Source organism: Dasypus novemcinctus, chromosome 16, assembly GCF_030445035.2.
Source record: "Dasypus novemcinctus isolate mDasNov1 chromosome 16, mDasNov1.1.hap2, whole genome shotgun sequence".
Classification (NCBI taxonomy): domain Eukaryota; kingdom Metazoa; phylum Chordata; class Mammalia; order Cingulata; family Dasypodidae; genus Dasypus; species Dasypus novemcinctus.
In genome coordinates this window covers 78,743,211-78,764,036 of record NC_080688.1, presented here as the reverse complement: position 1 = coordinate 78,764,036, position 20,826 = coordinate 78,743,211, and the positions used below count along the sequence as shown (strand labels likewise).

The following is a 20,826-nucleotide window of genomic DNA, read 5'->3' as shown; positions in this document are numbered from 1 at the left end:
TCTAGATTCCAGGCAAATTGGTACTTGATACTTGAATGTTTTCAGGAAGATCAGCCTTGACTCTACTCTGCTCAGGCAGAGTTGAGGAAATAATCTACAAAAGTAAAGACTAATTTTCCAAACTTACACGTTCAAATGATAATACTACCTAAGAGAATATCTTTAACATTAACATTGGGCCAGGCACAACATTAGGCACAGGTGATACAAAAATAAAACACAGTCTCTTCTTTATACTCATGTTAAACAGACATTTATAAATTGCCTATATTATTAAGAAAGGTATTTCTTCCAGGTGTGAAAGAGAACAAAGGCATGTAAGATATGAACTTTACCCTAATGGCTTTTTAAAAAAAATCTAGTCAGCTAAAATAGTAACACAAAAAATCAATAGTATTATTGGATTTCATTAGAAACACATGTAAGTTCACAAGCCTATATAAAATTAGTTTTCAAATATACACAAATTGGGAGGTTTGACAGATTACTTCTAGATGGAGAAGCTTCAGGGAAAGGAAGGAACAAAGGGACCTTCCATTAAGGATGCACAGGATCTGGGGAAAAAAGAAAAGGTGGAACAGGGGATAAGCATTCCAAGAAAAGTTAAAATAATTTGAGCAAAGGCAGAGCCAGGAAAATACAAACCATGTTCAAGGGATAGTAAGTAAAAACTTGAGTAGGCTAAAGGTTTTATATCTGGACAACACAGTTCAAAAGGCAGGAAGAAGCAAAATTACGGGGAAAACTTCTTTATTATACATATTCAAAATAACATTTTAAAAAGTAAATTATACAAAATGGAAAAAAATTCTTAAACATGTTTATCAATTTTTTTCTGTAATATATAACTTTGCTAACAAAAAAATGCTGGGAAATTTGCTTTTGGGCAGAAGGAAGCAATTTTAAAAGTTTTATTTTGCCTCTGAAGTTGAACAAATAGCCTTTAAAATCAAGTAACGGTAGGGATGGAGGAAGAGACTAAAGCCACAGGAACCAGTTAAAAGGCTAACTGATGGTCCAGATGTGAGCTAAAGGCCTGAACTATGGCAGCACAGAACCAGAAAAATGAGAGATGGTTAGTAATAACATAAAATTTGATGATACTACCTTGAGAAATCTTATCCACATACAATAGGACCGGCTGGCTTTAAAAACTAATGAACATCATTTCTGACAGCTGGGGTCTTTAAAAATCTTAATGGGAACATGTAGTCTACTTCCTCTTGAGGATAAGTCATGCTCCATGACTAGACCGAAACTTAGATAACACAAAGCAGCAAAACTTCAAGATCAAAAGTGACAGTACAGGCTAACTTAGTCTTATTTGGTAATTTCATTCAGAAGAACTGATGGCTCTAATTGGCTCTAATTCGAGGCTTAATTGATCCTGGCCTATGGCCCATATATCTTACAATCACCAAGAACAATATATGTCCTGATTTCGATTAAGTTTAATGCTGTGATGTGTGGACACCTTTAATTAAAGTGATTCTTCTGGTCAATTTTTCACTTCTGACTTACTGTGGTGCTATAGTTTGCCATTTTGATTATTTTTTCAAATGATCAATTTTGTACTACTTGGCTTGCCTTCTGCATTAAGATCAGTGTCCCTGAATGACTTAATAAGACACACTCTCAATGAGTTAAAATACTTTGCCTGGGAAGCAGATGTGACTCAAGCAGTTGGGTGCCTGCCTACCACATGGGAGGTCTTAGGTACAGTTCCTGGTGCCTCCTAAAGAAGGTGAGCAAGACAGTGAGTTGACACAATGGGCTGGTGCAGCAAGCAGATGCAACAATATGACTCAATGAAGAGATACCATGAGGAAACACAATGAGAGACACAAGTGGAAGCAGAGGTGGCTCAAGACATTGGGCACCTCCCTCCCACATGGGAGGTCCCGATTCAGTTACCAGTGCAAAAAAAAGATGAGCACACAACAAACAGACAGCAAGTGCAAAACAACAAGGGGGGTGAGAAATACCTGAAGAGGGAAGCGGATTTGGCTCAATGGATAGCGCATCTGCCTAACAAATGGGAGGTCCAGGGTTCAAGCCCAGGGCCTCCTGACCCATGTGATGAGCTGGCCCAAGTGCAGTGCTGATGAGCACAAGGAATGCCCTGCCATGCAGGGGTGTCCCCCACGTAGGGGAGCCCCAAGTGCAAGGAGTGCACCCCATAAGGAGAGCCGCCCAGCGCAAAGAGTAGCACTGCACACATGGAGAGCTGATGCAGCAAGATGACGCAACAAAAAGAGACAGATTCCTCGTGCCACTGACAAGAATACAAGAGGACACAGAACATACAGCAAATGGACACAGAGAGCAGACAACGGGGGGGGGGGGGAGGGCAGGGAAGGGGAGAGAAATAAAAAAGAAATCTTTAAAAAAAATACATTAATAAAATAAATCTTAAAAAAACAAAAAAGATACTTTGTCTGATCATATACTGAAATGATCTAAGAACTTTTGCTGACCTGTGTTTTAAAGCAGACATAAAGTAGTGTTTTGGTATAGTAGAAAGATTGCAAACATTGAAGTTAGTGATCTGGGTTGGAATCTCTACTTGACACCTTAAGACATGTATGTGGTAAAATAGAAAAGGTCTACAAAGAAAAGTTAAGCCTACCCCCCACCTTCCAATTGCAATCCTCTTCTCCAGGAACAATCATTGTTTAGACTCTATTTTATGTGTTCTTTTAGAAATATGTTAGCTGTGTGCAAATCTTTTGTATGTAAATGGAAACATACCATATATAAGGGCTGTATCCTCATATATTGATTTTATAATATTAGGTTGATGCAAAAAGATTTGCAGTTTCGGACTGTGAATTTTAAATCATTATAACTAGACTCAAACACAACTTTATTATAATCAAAATAGGAACCATTACAATTAACACATTTTTGCCAATGAGAAATAATTTGTTTATTCCTGTAGCATAAAAATCTATGCTTCGGGATTCGATGAACTCTTGGAAAGCATTTCTGCATCCTGGTTGTGGAAGCGTTTTCCCAGCAAAAAGTTGTTGACATGCTTGAAGAAGTAGTAGTCAGTTGGTGAGAGGTCAGGTGAATACGGAGGATGAAGCAAAACTTCATAGCCCAATTCGCTCAACTTTTGAAGTGTTAGTTGTGTGAAGTGCAGCCAGGTGTTGTTGTGAAGAATAGGGCCCTTTCTGTTGATCAATGCCAGCTGCAGGCATTGCAGTTTTCAGTGCATCTCATTAATTTGCTGAGCATACTTCTCAGATGTAATGATTTTGCTGGGATTCAGAAAGCTGTAGTGGATCAGACTGGCAGCAAACCACCAGTGACCATGACCTTTTTTTGGAGTAAGTTTGGCTTTGGGAAGTACGTTGGAGCTGCTTCTTCTCGGTCATCCACTGAGCTGGTCATCACTGGTTGTCATATAAAATCCACTTTTCATCAGCTGATGTTTGGAGTAATCCATAGGCACCAGGGAGGCTCATCCCCAGAAGTCATGTCCCATGCTTAGAGAAGTGGCCACATTTGAGTAACATGGAGGCTCTCAGGGGGTTACTCTTAGGCACCCTGCAGCTCTAGGCATAGTTGAAATTTCAAGCACACAGGTTCATAAGCATAGTCATCAGTATCAAGGGCCATCATTAGACCATCCTTCTCACTGGTCTTTGCCCTTGCACTTGGGGATTGTTGAACACCAGCTGGTGATGCAACTAGAAAAAGACCTTGAATCAAAGGGGGAAATGATGACGACAGTAGAGTTTATATGGCTAAGAGACTTTAAAATGAGCCAGGAGGTCATCAGAGGAGTTGCGTTTACGCACATCTCAGCAGGAACCCAGAGAGAGCCTAAGTAGATACAGCCCCAGGTACTGGTACTCCTGAGGGCTACAGAGACACACATGTTCTACAGTGATGGCAGATGGCTCTGGAGTTCAGTGCTTGCCAGTCGGCCCTACTTTGGAATTTGTGCTCCTGAGTGTGATGGAGTTGAACTCAGATGTGACCTCTCTGAGCATGCCTCTTCTGTCACTTTTACTGAACCTGTGGTTGGTGTTGGGGTTGGTATATGCTCAGGAGACTTGAATCTCTGGACTGTCCATGTGCCAGCTGGGCCCTGAGCCTCAGCATAGTTGCAATACCTATGCTCTGGTTCATTGGACTTACCCAGGTCAGCTAACAGGGAGGTGAAGATGGTCAACCACCACACCAGGGAACCGAGAGTCTACAACTGCAATCAGGAGAATGGCATCCATTAGCCATGTGGGATCTAAGACCCTCTTGATTTAGAGGTGGAGTGGACATTGCCATCCCAGGGTCCTCAGGATAGAGGAATAAAATATGGATTAGAGTGGGAAAAAAAAATCCACTTATCACACATCACACTCCAATCGAGAAATGGTTCACTGTTGTTGCATAAAACAAGAAAAGACGACACTTCAAAACGATTTTTTTATTTTCAGTCAGCTCATGAGGCACCCACTTAGAGCTTTTTCACCTTACCAATTTGCTTCAAATGCTGAAAGACAATAGAATGGTCGACGTTGAGTTCTTTGGCAACTTCTTGTGTAGTTGTGACAGGATCAGTTTTGGTGACTGCTCTCAATTGGTTGTTGTCAGCTTTTGATGGCCCATCACTATGCTCCTCATATTCAAGGCTCTCATCTTCTTTGCAAAACTTCTTGAACAACCATTGCAGTGTACATTCGTTAGCAGTTCCTGGCTAAATGCATTGTTGATGTTGCTAGTTTTCTCTGTTGCTTTATGACCCATTTTGAACGCAAATAAGAAAATCGCTCGAATTTGCTTTTTGTCTAATATCATTTCTATAGTTGAAAATAAATAATAGCAAGTAATAAGTCATTAGCAAAAAAAACAAAGAAATGCACATTAAAATGATGTATAACATAACCACATTTACTTAAGAACATATATCAATATCAAAGGGCAAATTTCAACAATGCAAAACCACAATTACTTTTACACCAGTCTAATAAATCTTGGTGATCATTCCACATTAGTATATACATATTTTTCTGTTTTAATTAACCAGTCCTCTCTTGTTGCACATTTAGGTGGTTTTCAGTCTTTTTTTTTTTTTTATAAGATTTTTAAATTTATTTCTCCCCCGCCCCCTTGTCTGCTGTGTCCATTTGCTGTGTGTTCTTCTGTGTCCACCTGTATTCTTGTCAGCGGCACCAGGAATCTGTGTCTCTTTTTGTTGCATCACCTTGCTGTATCAGCTCTCCGTGTGTGCGGCGCCAGTCCTGGGCAGGCTGCACCCTTTTTGCCGGGGCAGTTCTCCTTACAGGGCGCACTCCTTGTGCATGGGGCTCCCCTATGCGGGGGACACACCTGCATGGCATGGCACTCCTTGTGTGCATCAGCACTGCATGTGGACCAGATCACCATACAGGGTCAGGAGGCCCTGGGTTTGAACCCTGGACCTCCCATGTGGTAGGCAGATGCTCTATCTGTTGAGCCAAATCCACTTCCCTGTTTTCGGTGTTTAACAACTTTACTTGTAAAAGCTGTAACACTAGGTTTATTTGTTTTTATTAAAGAGGAATGTTTATAATAAATTATAGAAATAGAATTGGAGATTAAAGGATACATATACTTTAAAATGTGACATATATTCCCAAATTACTTTCAAAAGAGGTTGCTATCAATGGTGCATGTTACTTTACAACTTTTCTATCACACATATTTTGATCAAGACTACACTCAGAAGACAACACTGCTCATAGTGAAAATCTGTCAGGTAGAGTCCAGAGATTGTAGATTCAAAAACTGCCTATTTATACAGACTACCTTTCTAATATGGATTTTTTATTTAGAAGCTTAGAGACTAAAATCAGTATCCTTACCATTGTAATTTATTAAACAGTAGGAAATACAAATATTAAATTAATTGTTAAGTATGATGATAAAATATCACTAGAGATTTTGACAGTACATACTTCCCTCTCATCATTCCGCCCTACTTTCTTTGGTCAATTCTTACTCACACATCTACCCACAAAGAAAAAAATCAGCTTGAATCCTTACCCAGACTGTAAAGAACAGAGGAGCACATTCCAGGAAAAGAACATAACCTATGGTAATAGGGAGTCAAAAAATAGCTATGATAGAGATAATTGGTGTATAGCTACAAAGCTGTTAGTATAAAAAAAAATTGGTCTCAGCTCCCTGTATAGCCCTGCTTACTTCCTTGAATGTTAATCTGTTTTTCGTCATAACATTGATAAATATACACAAAGCTGGAGAGGTAATAGCTTGCTGAATGGAGAATCTGTAATAATTTTATCAAAAAAACTAAAATCTATATGAAAAGTTCCAAATTGGTAGCCTTTGGGCAATATTCAGAGCCCTCCCAATCATGTTTTACTTAGCCTGTAAGAAATTGAAGAAAAAAGAAAGGGAGAAGAGAAAAGAACAGAGAAGTTATTTACCAACATTTAAAGATGGGAGTGTCACATAAAAATCTTTATTTATGACCAAATTGAGTCTAAAGTTCTACAAGGCAATTAAAGCCTGAAGAATGAATGCCGCTTGAGAAAGACATATGTTCTACAGTTTGGCACAGTCTTTATCACTCTCTATTCTCTTGTCTGGCCTACTTCACCTGCTTACAACAAATCTCCTTTATATAATTTGAGTAACTAACCAATGCCTCAGAAAAACACAATAACAAGAAATTAGATTTAAAACATAATTTACATAAATAAAATGAAGGTATCTCTAAAATGTAGGTAAAATACCTTTACAACATAAAATACAGCACATTAACTGTATGGTAGTAGTTTTTAATAAACCATTACAGAATCTTAACAATGTTTGCCTTTAAACAATTTTATACTTATATAATCTTGCTCTCTGCCAATGACTTATACAAAAATTAACTCAGCTTACTTTCACAGCAACCCATGAGGTAGGTACTATTATCCCTGATTTTACAAATTAAGAAACAGAGGCACAGAGAGATTAAATAATTGCCCAAGGTCACACAGCAAAAGGATTCAAGCAAGGTCCCACTATAGAATAATCCACTATTTGATGCTATCTTTTCCTTTAGAATCAGCAGACGTCTTTGATGTTACTTAGGCTGGTCATTCAAATTTCAAATTTCTCAAGTGGATTTCAAGCACTGTGGTTAATAGTATTTGCTTTTTAAACTATCTTTTCAGTGAGAAATACTGTTTTTGGGGAAACGGACTTGGCCCAGTGGTTAGGGCATCCGTCTACCACATGGGAGGTCCGCGGTTCAAACCCTGGGCCTCCTTGACTCGTGTGGAGCTGGTCCATGCACAGTGCTGATGTGCGCAAGGAGTGCCGTGCCACGCAGGGGTGTCCCCCGTGTAGGGGAGCCCCACGCGCAAGGAGTGCGCCCCGTAAGGAGAGCCGCCCAGTGTGAAAGAAAGTGCAGCCTGCCCAGGGATGGCGCCGCCCACAGTTCCCGTGCTGCTGACGACAACAGAAGCGGACCAAGAAACAAGACGCAGCAAATAGACACAGAGAACAGACAAGCAGGGGAGGGGGAGAATTAAATAAATAAATAAATCTTTTTCTAAAAAAAAGAAATACGGGTTTTGCAGTAAGCAGAAACATAGTGGAACCGCTATTCTTTTAATTAGCACACTATATATCCATCAACTCAGTTTAATGCAATTAATTAGTACTGTTAGACATCACCTATCTTTCCCAACCTTTGATCATCAGCAAATCTGATCTAGTTTTCCTTCAATGCTACATACATTTCTCGTAAAAGGAAATCATTAAAAAATGAGTTTTGTAGTCCTTTCACATACCTGCTATCATGTGATCTTTACTAAGACCCTGTGACTAAGAAAAAACAAAAAAGGCTAAAAAAACTGTGATTTACCCAGGGTTACAGAGCTGATAAGTGGCAGAGGCAGAACTGAATATCAGTAATTGGTACTATAAGTCCAGTGGTCTTCAAATGGGCCAAGTTAAAAACTGTAACTGGGGAAAGTGGGTTCCCCACTCAGTGGTTTGAGTGACCCGCTTCCCATGTATGTCCCGGGTTCAATCCCCATTATCTCCTTTGAGAAAAAACAACTATAGCTGGTATGGACTTTATCAGTTACACACCTTCCCAGAGCTACTCTTATAAAGCCCATATATCTCTATTTGTTCATATCAATATTGAAATCAACCATGTGTCTTGCTATAATCCAAACCCATTAGCTTTAGATTATTGTCCTTGATCCCTCCTGTAAAGTGTTACTTTTGTTAAATCTTAGTAAATATTGTTGCTATATTCAAGTGAATTGGGTATTCATTTCTCAAAAATCTATGAGGAGGGAAGCAGCTGTGGCTCACTCAGGTGGGCTCCCATCTACACTATAGGAGGCCCTGGGTTCGCGTCCCAGGGCCTCCTTGTGAAGGCAGGCTTGCCTGCACACTGCAGAGAGCTACCCAGCCCGCAAGAGCCGCAGATGCCGCAGAGAGCCAACTCAGCAAGGTGATGCAACAAAAAAAAGGGAGACAAGCAAAAATACAGAAAGCAGACAGCAAGCAAGCTGCAAGGGGGTAGGGGAAATTTTTTAAAAATCTATGAGGAATCTATTCTTAACAAATACTTACATAAAAGATTTGAAGCAGATCAACCAAGTATAAGCAAATCCTCCCAAAATCAAAGAACCGTTGTGTTCAAAACATGACCAAAAAGCAAAACATGCTTTATTAATACATCAACAAGTATGTTTCAGATATACAAATAAGTAAAAAAACACATTTTACCCATCAAATCTGGGTGGCAGCCATAAAACTTCTTTTGAGAAAAAAAATAGGCCTTTAATATTTAAGACCTTTCTCAACTGATATTTGTAATACAGATTTAAATAGATTGCATTTTTATATCAAGGTAAATGTTCTTTTCCAGTTGATAATCATTACCCATGATTGGGGGGAGAGGGGGCATGTAGGGCAGTTAAAAGCTATATAAAAACAAATTAACCAAATTTAGTTTTCAGCCTCAAAAATACCAAACAAAATGGAAAATTATACCAATTCTGTAAGGTTTTTCAAACCAAGGTTTAAAAAAAAAATTCTGGAAATCATCCCTGATTTTTTTATTTGAAAAATAAGAAGTGTAATTTAAATTTTGCCAGAAATAAAATCTGCTTTCCCATATTAATATCCCTATCTTGCTTCCTTTTAGAGTACCATAACAGTTTGAAATATCATACTACAGCTTTACAATTACCCAAATGGAATCAGTAAGTGGTAAGTTAGATAACGGTATGTAGAGAGCTTTATGTTCCCAGAGGATGCATTAAACAAAGCAAATTATAAAATAATGATCTTTTTTAAAAAATCCTCACTTCATTTTCCTTTCCTTATATAGGATAAAAAGTCCAAATAGGGCCAAATAATGTTACTATTTGATTCAAAATTTACCCATTTTTGAGGGTCAAAAAATTTTATTTTCTCCACAAAGGCCATTTCATTACCACAATGATTTTTCTTTATCTAAACATTTATACAATTATCTATATGACAGTTGACTATTCTATAGTTCTTTCATGTGTTAGTCTTGTCTCTCCACCAAGAGTATTAACCTAAGGGCATGCATGTACTAATCTTGTCTGGAACTCTAATGATCCTTAATTGACAGAACAATTTAATAATATCGACTAATGTACAAATGTTTAATTCCAACCATATTCAAGTCACTATACTAGGCACTTAAAATATCTGATTAAATTTCCAAAAGAAGTAATAATTTTCAAGCTACTGGAAAGGCACAGACAAGAAAAACGAGTTATGCAACCAATATATTTAAGAATGACTATGGTCCAGACAATAGTGAAAAGTCTCATTCAGCTAAAAACAGTGAACCTATTAAATTGTAGACATATTCTATTGACATTTTCTCTCTCAGAAGGCAGAGGAAGCAATGAACCCAATTCTAACCTAACAGAAAAGAAGTAATTTGAATGTAGAAGAGATGGGAATTTGGGAAGAAAGCAATCATGTCATCTCAACATTGATGAAATTAAGAAAGGAACACTGAGCATAGTAAGAGATGTATACTCAAAGAGTTTTGAGAAAAGATAGGATCATTAGACAGAAGATCATAAAAAAGGAGGAAGATGACTCCAGAAGGCTGCAGGCTTTCAGGTGAAACATTTACATTCAATCATCAATTGCTCTCTTCTGATTTATAAAAATTTGAAGCACGGTATGTACATAATAAAAGAAATTCATTATATGAAAGGCATAAGGCATTTGCCCTCCCCACTTGACCATTTAATTTCTATACTGTGCAAAAAGAACTGGGCTCAATCTAAGAAATTATAGCCCAGGTGTGATTAGGGACTAAAGCTTCAATTGGAACCACATTCCTCTGGCTAAATTACTACAATCTGCTTAGTGTTAATCGGTGTCATTGCCACAATTTTTATCTTGCAACCTAATTGCAAAACAAAATAATTATTAAATGGAAGTTATTTTGGCTCAACTGGCAAAAATAGGAAAAAAGTATAAATATCTGGGTGTGGGGAAGTGGACTTGGCCCAGCGGTTAGGGTGTCCGTCTACCACATGGGAGGTCCGTGGTTCAAACCCAGGGCCTCCTTGACCCGCGTGGAGCTGGCCCACGCACAGTGCTGATGCACGCAAGGAGTGCCAAGCCACACAGGGGTGTCCCCCACGTAGGGGAGCCCCATGCACAAGGAATGCTCCCCGTAAGGAGAGCCGCCCAGAACTAAAGAAAGTGCAGCCTGCCTAAGAATAGCGCCGCCCATACGGAGAGCTGACACAAGATAATGCAACAAGAAGAAACAGATTCCCCTGCTGCTGACAACAGAAGCGGACGAAGAAGACACAGCAAATAGACAGAGAACAGACAACGGGGGCAGGGGGGTGGGGAGAAATAAATAAATAAATAACCTTAAAAAAAAACAAATAAATATCTGGGGTGTGTGTGTGTATATATATATGTATATAGTTAGTTCATCAAGTAGATCTAGCAGGAATATTGCAATGATACTGCAACACTTTATCAAACACAAGACTTCCTTAGAACATTTGTTAAAAGTTATTCTATTTACTTAAAGAGATAATCTTCTACTAAAACATCAAATCTGTAAACATTAAGCTTTTACTGTTTAGATGTTTTATAAATCTGGATTATTCCTCTGTTCAATAAAAAAAGACACTCTGGATGGATTGTATGCTTTATTAATATGTATTAATAAAACTGGCGTGTTTAAAAAAAAAAAGAAAGGAAAAAACTATTAAACACAGTAAAAAAGACTTCTTAACATATGTTAAAAGCACTACTATATTACAATATAAACCTTAAATATTCAGCAGATGTTTAGGGCAATAAGTCACTAGATCTTGCAAAATTAAATTATTTTTAAACTTACTAAGGAAAGAATACTTTTAGGTTATACATTTATTATTTTGAAATATATTTTGAATTTTCAGATCAGATACATACCAATCAAAATATAAACAAAAACAAAAATAACTGTTAGATAATCCATACTACAATCTTTACACTGTAAACAACCAACAAGAGCTTATTGAGTCTCTATTATAAAATCATAACCCAACTAGCAACAATCAGCATGCTAGAATTAATACAGAAAACCTTTAAAAATGGGCAGTAGCTCAGTCATAAGTATTTATCCTCAGATTTCCTAAAATATAATTTGTGTGAACAGGAAGTTATTCACACTCCTCAGAAGATAGTTACTAAGCACAGTTTTACAGGAGAAATATTTCAGCATTTATCTATTTTCTGACTCAATTAAGGTATTTACAGGCATTGATATTTTTTACATATACAACACATTTGTACTTAAACTGTACTAAAAAGTTTGTGTTATAAATGTCTGGCCCAAAGTGAAGTAATAGCTCTTCTCTTTCTTTCCATGATACCTACGCCAAAATATAGTTCTATCATCAGGGACTCAAAAATAAAAGTTTCAACTACAAAAGGTGTAGAATAAAATACATGAGAAAATCTTTGCAATCTTGGGGTAGGCAAATATTTTTTATATAGAACACAAAGACCAAGAACCATTAAAAAAAAAAACTGATAAATTTGACTTCATGAAATTAAAAACTTCTGTTTAAAAGACATTATGAAAAGGCAAGCCAAAAACTGGGAGAATATATTTACAACATACATATTTGATAAAGGACTTGGGCAACTTTTACAACTTAATAATAGCATCCCCCTTAAAAAAATTTTTTTTTTAAATAACAATAGCACACACACACCAAAAAAAACCTTAATTTAAAAAATGGGCAAAAGATATGAATAGACACTTCATGAAATATATGCCAAGCACAGCAAATAGGTTCATCATGAGTCATCAGAGAAATGGAAATTAAAACCACAATGACATTGGTGAATATGGGTATACTGGAATTTACTGTACAATTTTTATATTAATTCATCAAATTTCCTTTAAGTTTGAAATATTTCAAAATAAAAAATGTTTAAAATCTACTACCTCTCCCTAAAAACCACAAGGTGATAACAGTTCATCCTCAATGGAATGACTTCAGTTAAAAAGCCTGAAATACCAAGTATATGTGAGGATGTGGTGGGACACATCTGGTGGAAGTTTAAAATGATACAGCCACTTTGGAAGATAGTTTGGCAGTTTCTTATAAATTCAAGCATATACTAATTATATGACCCAGCAATTCTACTCCTAGCTCTTACCCAAAAGAAATGAAAACATATATCTATGTAAAATATGTAAAAGCATGTACATGGCAGTTTTATTAAGAATAGCTGAAAATAATACAAATGTCTAATAGGTGAATCGATAAACCAATTATAGTATATATATTGAGTATTCAGCAATAAAAATGAACTCTAATACATACAAAAATACGAATTTCAAATATATTATGCTGAGCAGAAGCCAGATACAAAAAAATATATACTTTTTTTATTCTATTTACATGAAATTTTATTAACAGGCAAAACTTATCTATAGAAACGGTTCTCAACCAGGGGGAATTCTGTCCCCCTATCCCTGGCCAGGGACATTTGGTAATGTCTGGACAAATTTGGTTGTCACCACTGGGAGTAGGGTTGAGGGAAAGGGACATGCTACTGGCATCTAGTGCGTAGAGGCCAGAGTTGCTAAGCATCCTACAATGCAAAGGACAGCTCCCACAATGACGAATTATCAGACCCAAAATGTCAGTAGTGCCCTGGTTGAAAATTCCTGTTCTACATGATTAGTAATTATCTAGGGATGGGAGTAGGGGTACTGAGTATAAAGAAACATAAAGGAATTTTGGAAATGATGGAAATTTTCTATATTTTAATTGTGGTAATTGTTAAATTTGAATATATTTGTTAAAACTTATTGATCTATACACTTGAAAAGGATACATTTTATTGTATGTAAATTTAACCTCAAACTTGATGGAAAAATATAGTACCTGTCAAATAATATTTACAAATGCTAACTAGCCTGCCATCAAGGTACATTTTCAAATCACAGCAAATGTTAAGAGTGAAATATCTTTTTGGATCAGGTATAGCATGGCGCCCTAGACTTAAAAAAGAAATTTCCTATTTCTTTTGAGCTGAATGTCAAGTACTGCTAAAAACATGACCTAGTAACAGCCAGTATGATAAGAGAGTATCATAAAACTTATTTTATGGGGCAATAAAGAGAAGAAAAAGCTCAAGAGATTTGGAGTCAGGCAAAATCTGGTTTGAACCCTAACTATACCACTTAAAAGATTTTATGAACTTGGGCAAGTTATATAAATTCTCTGAGCCTTAGTGTTGCCATCTGTACAATGAGGATACCAACACCTACAATAGAAGGTGGTATAAAAATTAACAGCGAACATGTAAAAACCCACTTACTATTTCCTCCTTATTTTTCTTTTTCCCTGTAAAGGGTAATAGTTTGAGGATAGAAAACATACTGCAATTTGCTGGTTTTCTTTTTTAAACCTGTGAGACGGTTTGAAAAAAAAAAGAGGCTCATAATAGACTTAGATTACACCTATAAAGACTGCACAACTGCTTTTGTAAAATTGGAATATTTCATTTGTAAGGTCACTACAAGAATTAAATAACATACTGAAGTGCCTAAATAAAATAAGCTTTCTGTGTGGAAGGTTCTCAATAATATATTTTTTAATATTATTACAATATAAAGTATGAAACAAGAAATTTTTGTATTTCTAATATTTCCAGTTTTCTCAATAAAAGAACTGTATCACCATGACATATAACATGTCTCAATAGCGACTTTTTATAAACCTCAATTCAAATCCCCACTACAGAAAGCATAAACCCTATACGATCCAATCTAAGATGCCATCAGCTACAACCTGCACTATTATTTTATGTAACAATGAAAAAAAAGCTACTAAATAAACTATGATACATCATTGGTTATAAGCCACCTCTGAATTTCAGAGACATTATAAAGTGAAAAAAACATGCATCATAGAATGGATGAAATGAAGGAAATAAAAAGCTTTGGGTGCTCATTTTTGTAAGAAATACACTTTTGAAATTGTTATTCTCATCATTCTATTATTTAAAGTTTTAAAAAAAAGAGACTGGTAGGAAGGACTCAAAGGCTGGTACTTGTAAGTCAAGGATGAAGGGAGGAAAAGAAACCAGGAAGGGAGGATAGATGAAATTTTTAAAAAGTCATTTAGATAAAATCACTGAAACTCCAAACAAGTTCATATGGAAGCCAACAAGAAAGCCTTTCAGATGCACATTTTCCTACATTAATAAAATAAATGAAAATAAGTAAAATCATTTTTGGAAGGCAACCTGCCTATACTAATCAAAATATTTCAATTTTTAAAATGACTGCTGATCCAGTAATTCCATTTCCCATAATTTATCCTATAGAAATAATTCTGGATGGGTGAAAAGACATAGTTAAAAGGATACTCATCACAAATTTGTTTTCAATAGGGAAAAACTGAGAAATCTAAATGTCTGAAAATAAAAGCTTGTTGAATTAATTAAGAATATTTATATAATGCAATACCATTATGACATTTAAAATTGTTATAAAATACTTAGTGACATGAAAAAACATTCATAGGCTAAGTATAAATCTATGTAAAACAGTTTAATCCAATTTTTGCTTTTTAAAATATATGGTTAGACAAGAGAGGAAAAGCAGTTAACAGGGAGTGGTGAGAACTGGATAATTTTGCTTCTTTCCCCTATTGCTCATCTATATTTTATAACTTTGTGCCCTGAATTTAATTTGCTTTGTAATTACTTAAATATATAGTAACTTTCCATTTACTATATGAAAAAATGGTCCAAATAGATGAGGATTAAAAAAGCACAAGAACACATGACTACTTAGTGGTAGTGCAAAGAAATTTATAATTTTTAATCATGGACCTAAGTTATTTCAAGAATAAAACCTATAATAGGGAGCAGGTGTAGCTTAGTGGTTTGAGCACCTGCTTCCCATGTCCTGAGTTCAATCCCTTGTGCCTCCAAAAAAAAAATAATAAAACAAATTTTTAAAATGTAATAGTCAGTTTTCACCGTAAAATATTGCTACAATAGTCTAAATTATAACACTTTCATAAAAAGTATTATAACTGAGAGGAAATTCTCACCATAAACAATATCAAATCAATAAGGTAGACTAAAAAGGTAAAGCAATTCTTTAAAATTAAATTAATAGAAGATATGAACTAAAGAATAATTCATTTCATTACAGTAACAGAGGAGAAAATACAGCAGCTGCAATTCAATAGTTTTCAAAAGAAGGCCAGGAACTAAATGTAAGAAGTGTGAAGAATATAAAGATGTCCCTCCACAACATACTATCTAATAGAGAAAATGATAATGTCAACAAATAAAATACAAAAGAAAGTAAAGGCTAAATTTTAAAGAAATATATTGAAAGAACCAAACACCTAGCTAGGCCGGGAGAATATCAGAAACCTTTACAGAGGTGACATCTGAGCTGGGTCTTGATGAATTAGTAAGAGCTGGCCAGGTGAAGATGATCATTATTAGATAATTTATAAATCTTAGAAAAACATCATCATAATTTTGTAGCGCTGTTTTTGTCACGTTATATTGTCTTAAAGGGCAGCGATAAGAAAATATCTTCCTGAAAAGGATGATTAGACTACATATTGAGTAACTAAGTTAAACCAACTGAGAACATTCCATGGCCAAAGGGAAAATGTGCTTAAGATTAACCTTTTGAGCAAATGCATTCTTTGCACTTTGACTACATCTAAGTTTGACGTTATAAGTCACTGGCACCATTCAAAGGTATAGTGGAAAAGAGAGTGAAAAATGATCAATTAGGCTTCAGTTTTAAAATTGTGTAGTTAACATTTGCTGATGGCCTAATACCACACACTAAAACACCTCATACCATCAGAATGGGAAAATAAGACTCCTCCCAGAAAGACATACTGGCTGGGAATTCTATGGTACATCGTTGATAGTACATTTTCAAGCCATAAGAAACGGTTATAAATACACGATGGAGAAATGATTACTCTTACTCCTAAAAATAATTATAGCGAGGTAAAAAAGTAAATTCCTTAACTTGTGCAGAGAAAAACAGCCTGTTAGGGGTTATGACTATGAGACAGACAAGAGTTGGAACGTGCCTGCCCTCCTCCCGGGATTTCCTGTAATTTTGGAACTACTGAAATCAAAGAAGAGAAAAGAATTAAGTTTACTTTATTTAAAGAGAACAAAATTTGTGCAACAGAAAATGCAATTTTTGAGTGAGAAAGTCATCCCCAAGAGAAAGACTGTTAAAGAGTGAATCTCATTTCGCAGAGAAAGCCACATTTCCTATTCTTTTCACTCTCCGGTATTTATTTCGATACCAATGAGACACCAAGATAAACAGGCACCTTCCCTCAAGGAACTCGCACTCTAGCAAGACAAACAACACTTTGAATGAGAAAATTACTGACAGTATGTATTTAAGAAAAAGAAGTGTACAGAGCCATAAGCCGGTTTATACCCGCGCCTTCCGGAGTCCCTTAATAGCCCATTAACTAGGTTCCTGACAAATACCAACGCCAATAGAGTGCAACTTCAGGCAAGGGTTGGAGGCAGGAAGAACAGTCATTGCCAGATCCTTTTGCTTCTACCGCAAAGATTCCGCACCCCCACCCCCGACTCTCGCTGCCTGAGATGTTTCTACACTGGGTACCCCGCCCAGAATTTCCACTCTCCCCAGTAAAACTCCTTACAATCCCAGCAATCCCGCCGGACGGCAACAGGCTGCATGCGCTTACTGAGCTGTCCACCGCCCGACGTCGTACTCGGCTCCCGACCTCCAGCAGCTCCAGCGCAGGATGCTCCAGGGATTCCCGGAGCTCCCACCCCAGGCGGGGTCCCGCTCTGCCTTTCGAAGTTGCCTGGGTTGGAAAAGTAGTCGCGCAGCCGAGGCAGCTCGCGGCCGCTCTCCAGCAGCTCCGTGTGCAGCTCCAGGGCTGTTAGCAAGTATTGATCGCGCAACAGCTGGGCCGCGATCGCATCAACTGACAGTCGGGCCGGGGTCTCCCCGCTGCCCCCCAGCGCCGAGGCGGCCGCCGCCTCCCCAGGGAGCCCCGGCCGTGCACAGCTCCCCAGGGCCACCGGATCTTGTGGCGACAGCGAGCCCGCAGAGCCGAGATCTAGGCCACCCCCAGCACTCAGCCGAAGTCCTGACCGCCGCTCCTCGTTCGCAGCTACCTCGTCGTCATCCTCTTCGGAATCGCTGAGGAAAGGATTCACGCCTCCACCACCAATGCCACTACCTCCAGCCGCCATCTTATCCTGTCAGGAGTATGGGCACCTCCCTAACTGGGTCTGACAGGCCGCAGCCCGAATGTCTCTTACACCGCAGAGGGCACTGCGGGCCCCCCAGACCCCCACAGGCCCGTGCGGCTCCGCCCTGCCTCCCTACCCGGAGACCAGGCGTGGGCTCGGAGGCAGAAGGTCCTGCTGCAGCAGTAGTCACTGCCTCAGCCGCCGCTGCACCAGCAGCCAGGCTCTGCAGGCGTCTTCCTGGTCTCCGGTCTCGCGAGAGATGGAGCATGTCCGCCCCCGGACCCCGCCCACTTCCACTCAAGCCCCGCCTCGGACCCGCCGGTTCCCAGAGCTAGAGAACCGGGATTGAAGGTCCCGCTTCCGCGCAAAAGCAAAGCCCCGCCCCCAACTCCTCAAGGATTGGCTGGTGGAGGAGGAAAGGGACATGGAGCTGAGGGTGTGTGGCTCGAAAATTATCGCGAGAGAAGGCGGCCGAACCGGTAGAATTTCGGGGGCGTTTTGTAGTTGACCGGTGGTAAGGTGGTGGCTCGGGGATACCGTCTTGGCGATTGTTTCAGGGGCAGAGGGCAGCGCCACTCAAGAGCGTCAGTGGCGCTGGGTCCTACCTTCCGCTCTGAGGAAGTCTCATTTCCGAGATTGGACCTGAGCCTGAAAAGTCCGGGGAGCAGGGTGCTGAGGTGCGGTGGCACCGAAACTGACCTCACAGACGAGGTTGTTTTCCTTTCGGTGCTTCACTTTTTCTCGCTCTTTGCTGTGTTTTGATGACGTTTTCTCCGCTCGAGGAGCAAGTGCCCAGGGTAGTATTCAGAACTTGACTTTCTTCCTCTGTTTTTCTTTCTCAACCACGTGTCTGAAGCCGGAGAAGCCTTCCCGCCCCGGGCTTAGCCCTGTAATAAAGTGGGGGTTGGGGTGGGAAACCACAGGAAAAAAGTTTGGATTGTTCTCGATCTATTACTACCCGGACAGCTTAGGCTTGGCCCGCAAACTATTAGGTGCTTCATAAACACTTAGAATTTAATGCACAATTCGCTTAACAGGGAGCCTTGAAAATATAAAATGCAACCCGCCCCTAGAGAGCTTAAGTAAACTGCAGCCTAGAGACGCTCAATGATTTGACTAGTCAACTCCTCCAATGATTGAAAGGAACTCAAGCCTGCTGTCTTAGGACCAAAGACATTTTTTCCCCCACTGATTCCTGCAGCTTTTCTGACGAATCAATTTAGGCTGGAACCAAGGTTTTGACTGTGTGAAACTCAGTTATTTTAAAAGATGGATGTTTAGAGAATTATTTCCCTACCAAGCTTTAGCATAAAAAATAAGTAAACGCTTTAAATTTGGGAGTTCAAAGTATATTATTTATTTCGTTCCTTGATTACAATCCGAGGTGATTAAGGGACTGTTCGATCAACAGTTTTTGAGCGCTATTCCTAATACCTTCTGTTTTCTTCACAAGCACACACGCACATTCTCACACACAAACACGTTAGACCAATTGCCGCTTTTGCAGAGTTTAGGTTTCCTTATTGTACGGATTCCAATAAACTGTAAAATAGGTAGAAGTTATTATGACTAACAGGTAAATTACATATTACACTGAAGCAGTAAAGTATCTCCTTTAGCTCTGTGGAAAAATTAAAATAGAGCATTCTAATATAATCTTAGGTCAGGTTATTGGTTTCGGTTTACATGTAAAGGTATGCCAGCAGTTGAGCATTGACTTTAATTTCAGTTTATCCAGTTTCAGTGAACTAAAATTTTCATTTCATTTAGGTTGTGGGAGATTTGTTGTTGTTGCTGCAAAAAAAAGTTAGCAGTGCTGTAGTGTCAAGAATGTAAAAGTATTTTTTATAGAACATTAATTCCTAATGGTCTAATGCTAAATATTTTTTCTGTGCTATATATGAAAGAAAATCCATAAAGAAAAAAAAAATCCCTGCTCATAGGAAAATAGCCAATTTTTTGTCCTTTAGGGTTTTCTTAGCAAAAGGGATTGCTGATCCTTATCTTAATTGAGTGTGCCGGAGGAACTGAAAATGCAGCCAGTGTGAGAAATGGGGGAATGGGAGGGAATAGTGAATGGCATAGAAAGGCATAATTAGAAAGGCATTGTTTATATACAATATTTCCGAGATTGGTCCTGAACCCGATAAGTGGGAGTTCTGGAAATCTCTTGCACTCAGGGTTCCTAAAGAGAATTGTATTTATCAGGTTGAAGAGCCTAAATTCAAACTGCAGTTTTACCAATTATTTGCTGAGTCCTTTAAAAAGTTACTTACCTTCTCCCAGTCTCGCTTCATCTGTCAGAGGGGATTATGAAAGAACGTGGAACTGGGAAGGTAAGATGAAATACCATTTATGAAGTACTTGTCACAGTGCCTTACATGTAGTACATTTAGTACACAATAAATGTTACTAGTCAGTTATTAATTAATGCAATATTCATTTATATTGAAGGACACTTGGCAGGGTTTTAACAAACAAGCAAAACATTATCAACTGTTTTAGCAAGTAAAGCCTGAAAAAAAAGTTAATTCAGTAGGGTCCAAAGGGAATAACTTTTATATAGGGCTGAGGTCTGAAACGCAAATTAAAAATAGATTTAAAATATGGTTCCTCAGAGAGTTTAAGAAGCATTATGTCGATGTTCTTCCATGATTGACTTCCTATACAGATCTGTAGTTTCCTGATTCTACTTCTTATAGCCATGTTCTTGTTTATGTGACCTTCGAAGCCCATAGCAAATCTTCCCATTAGGTACATATCTTTTACACTATACATAGAGGATTTACTTATCAATTCAAAATGTTTAAGGAGTTACACACTAAATTATTAATTACGGATCTCTATAATAATTTATTATTGATGTTGGAAAATTTTCTTTCTACTTAGCAACAGTAACATTAATCTAGGCCTTTACAGCTAACATTTTATCTGATTTGTATAGTCACTGATGTTTATACCTTAAAAATGAAAATCTAAAAGATTGCTTTTTTCCAAGTTCTTCACCCATTTTTTGTTTGAAAATTTAATTTTGGT

General features: G+C 38.0%; 1 protein-coding gene across 5 annotated transcripts in view; it reads right to left on the bottom strand.

Moving 5' to 3' along the window:
- The window catches only part of RELCH (RAB11 binding and LisH domain, coiled-coil and HEAT repeat containing), a 134,207-nt gene extending 116,045 nt beyond the window's left edge, over nt 1–18,162 (bottom strand). For 3 of the 5 annotated variants that reach the window (XR_011646011.1, XM_004467239.4, XM_004467240.4), the window contains exon 1: nt 17,274–18,162. Coding sequence is in view for 4 of the 5 variants with exons in the window: in XM_004467239.4 (XP_004467296.1) it covers nt 17,274–17,790 (517 nt within the window). In the remaining variant the exon portion in view is untranslated. The remainder of the gene's footprint in view (nt 1–17,273) is intronic. The other 2 variants (XM_004467242.4, XM_058277851.2) reach the window with 2 other exon arrangements.
- Between the last annotated feature and the right edge of the window lie 2,664 nt (nt 18,163–20,826).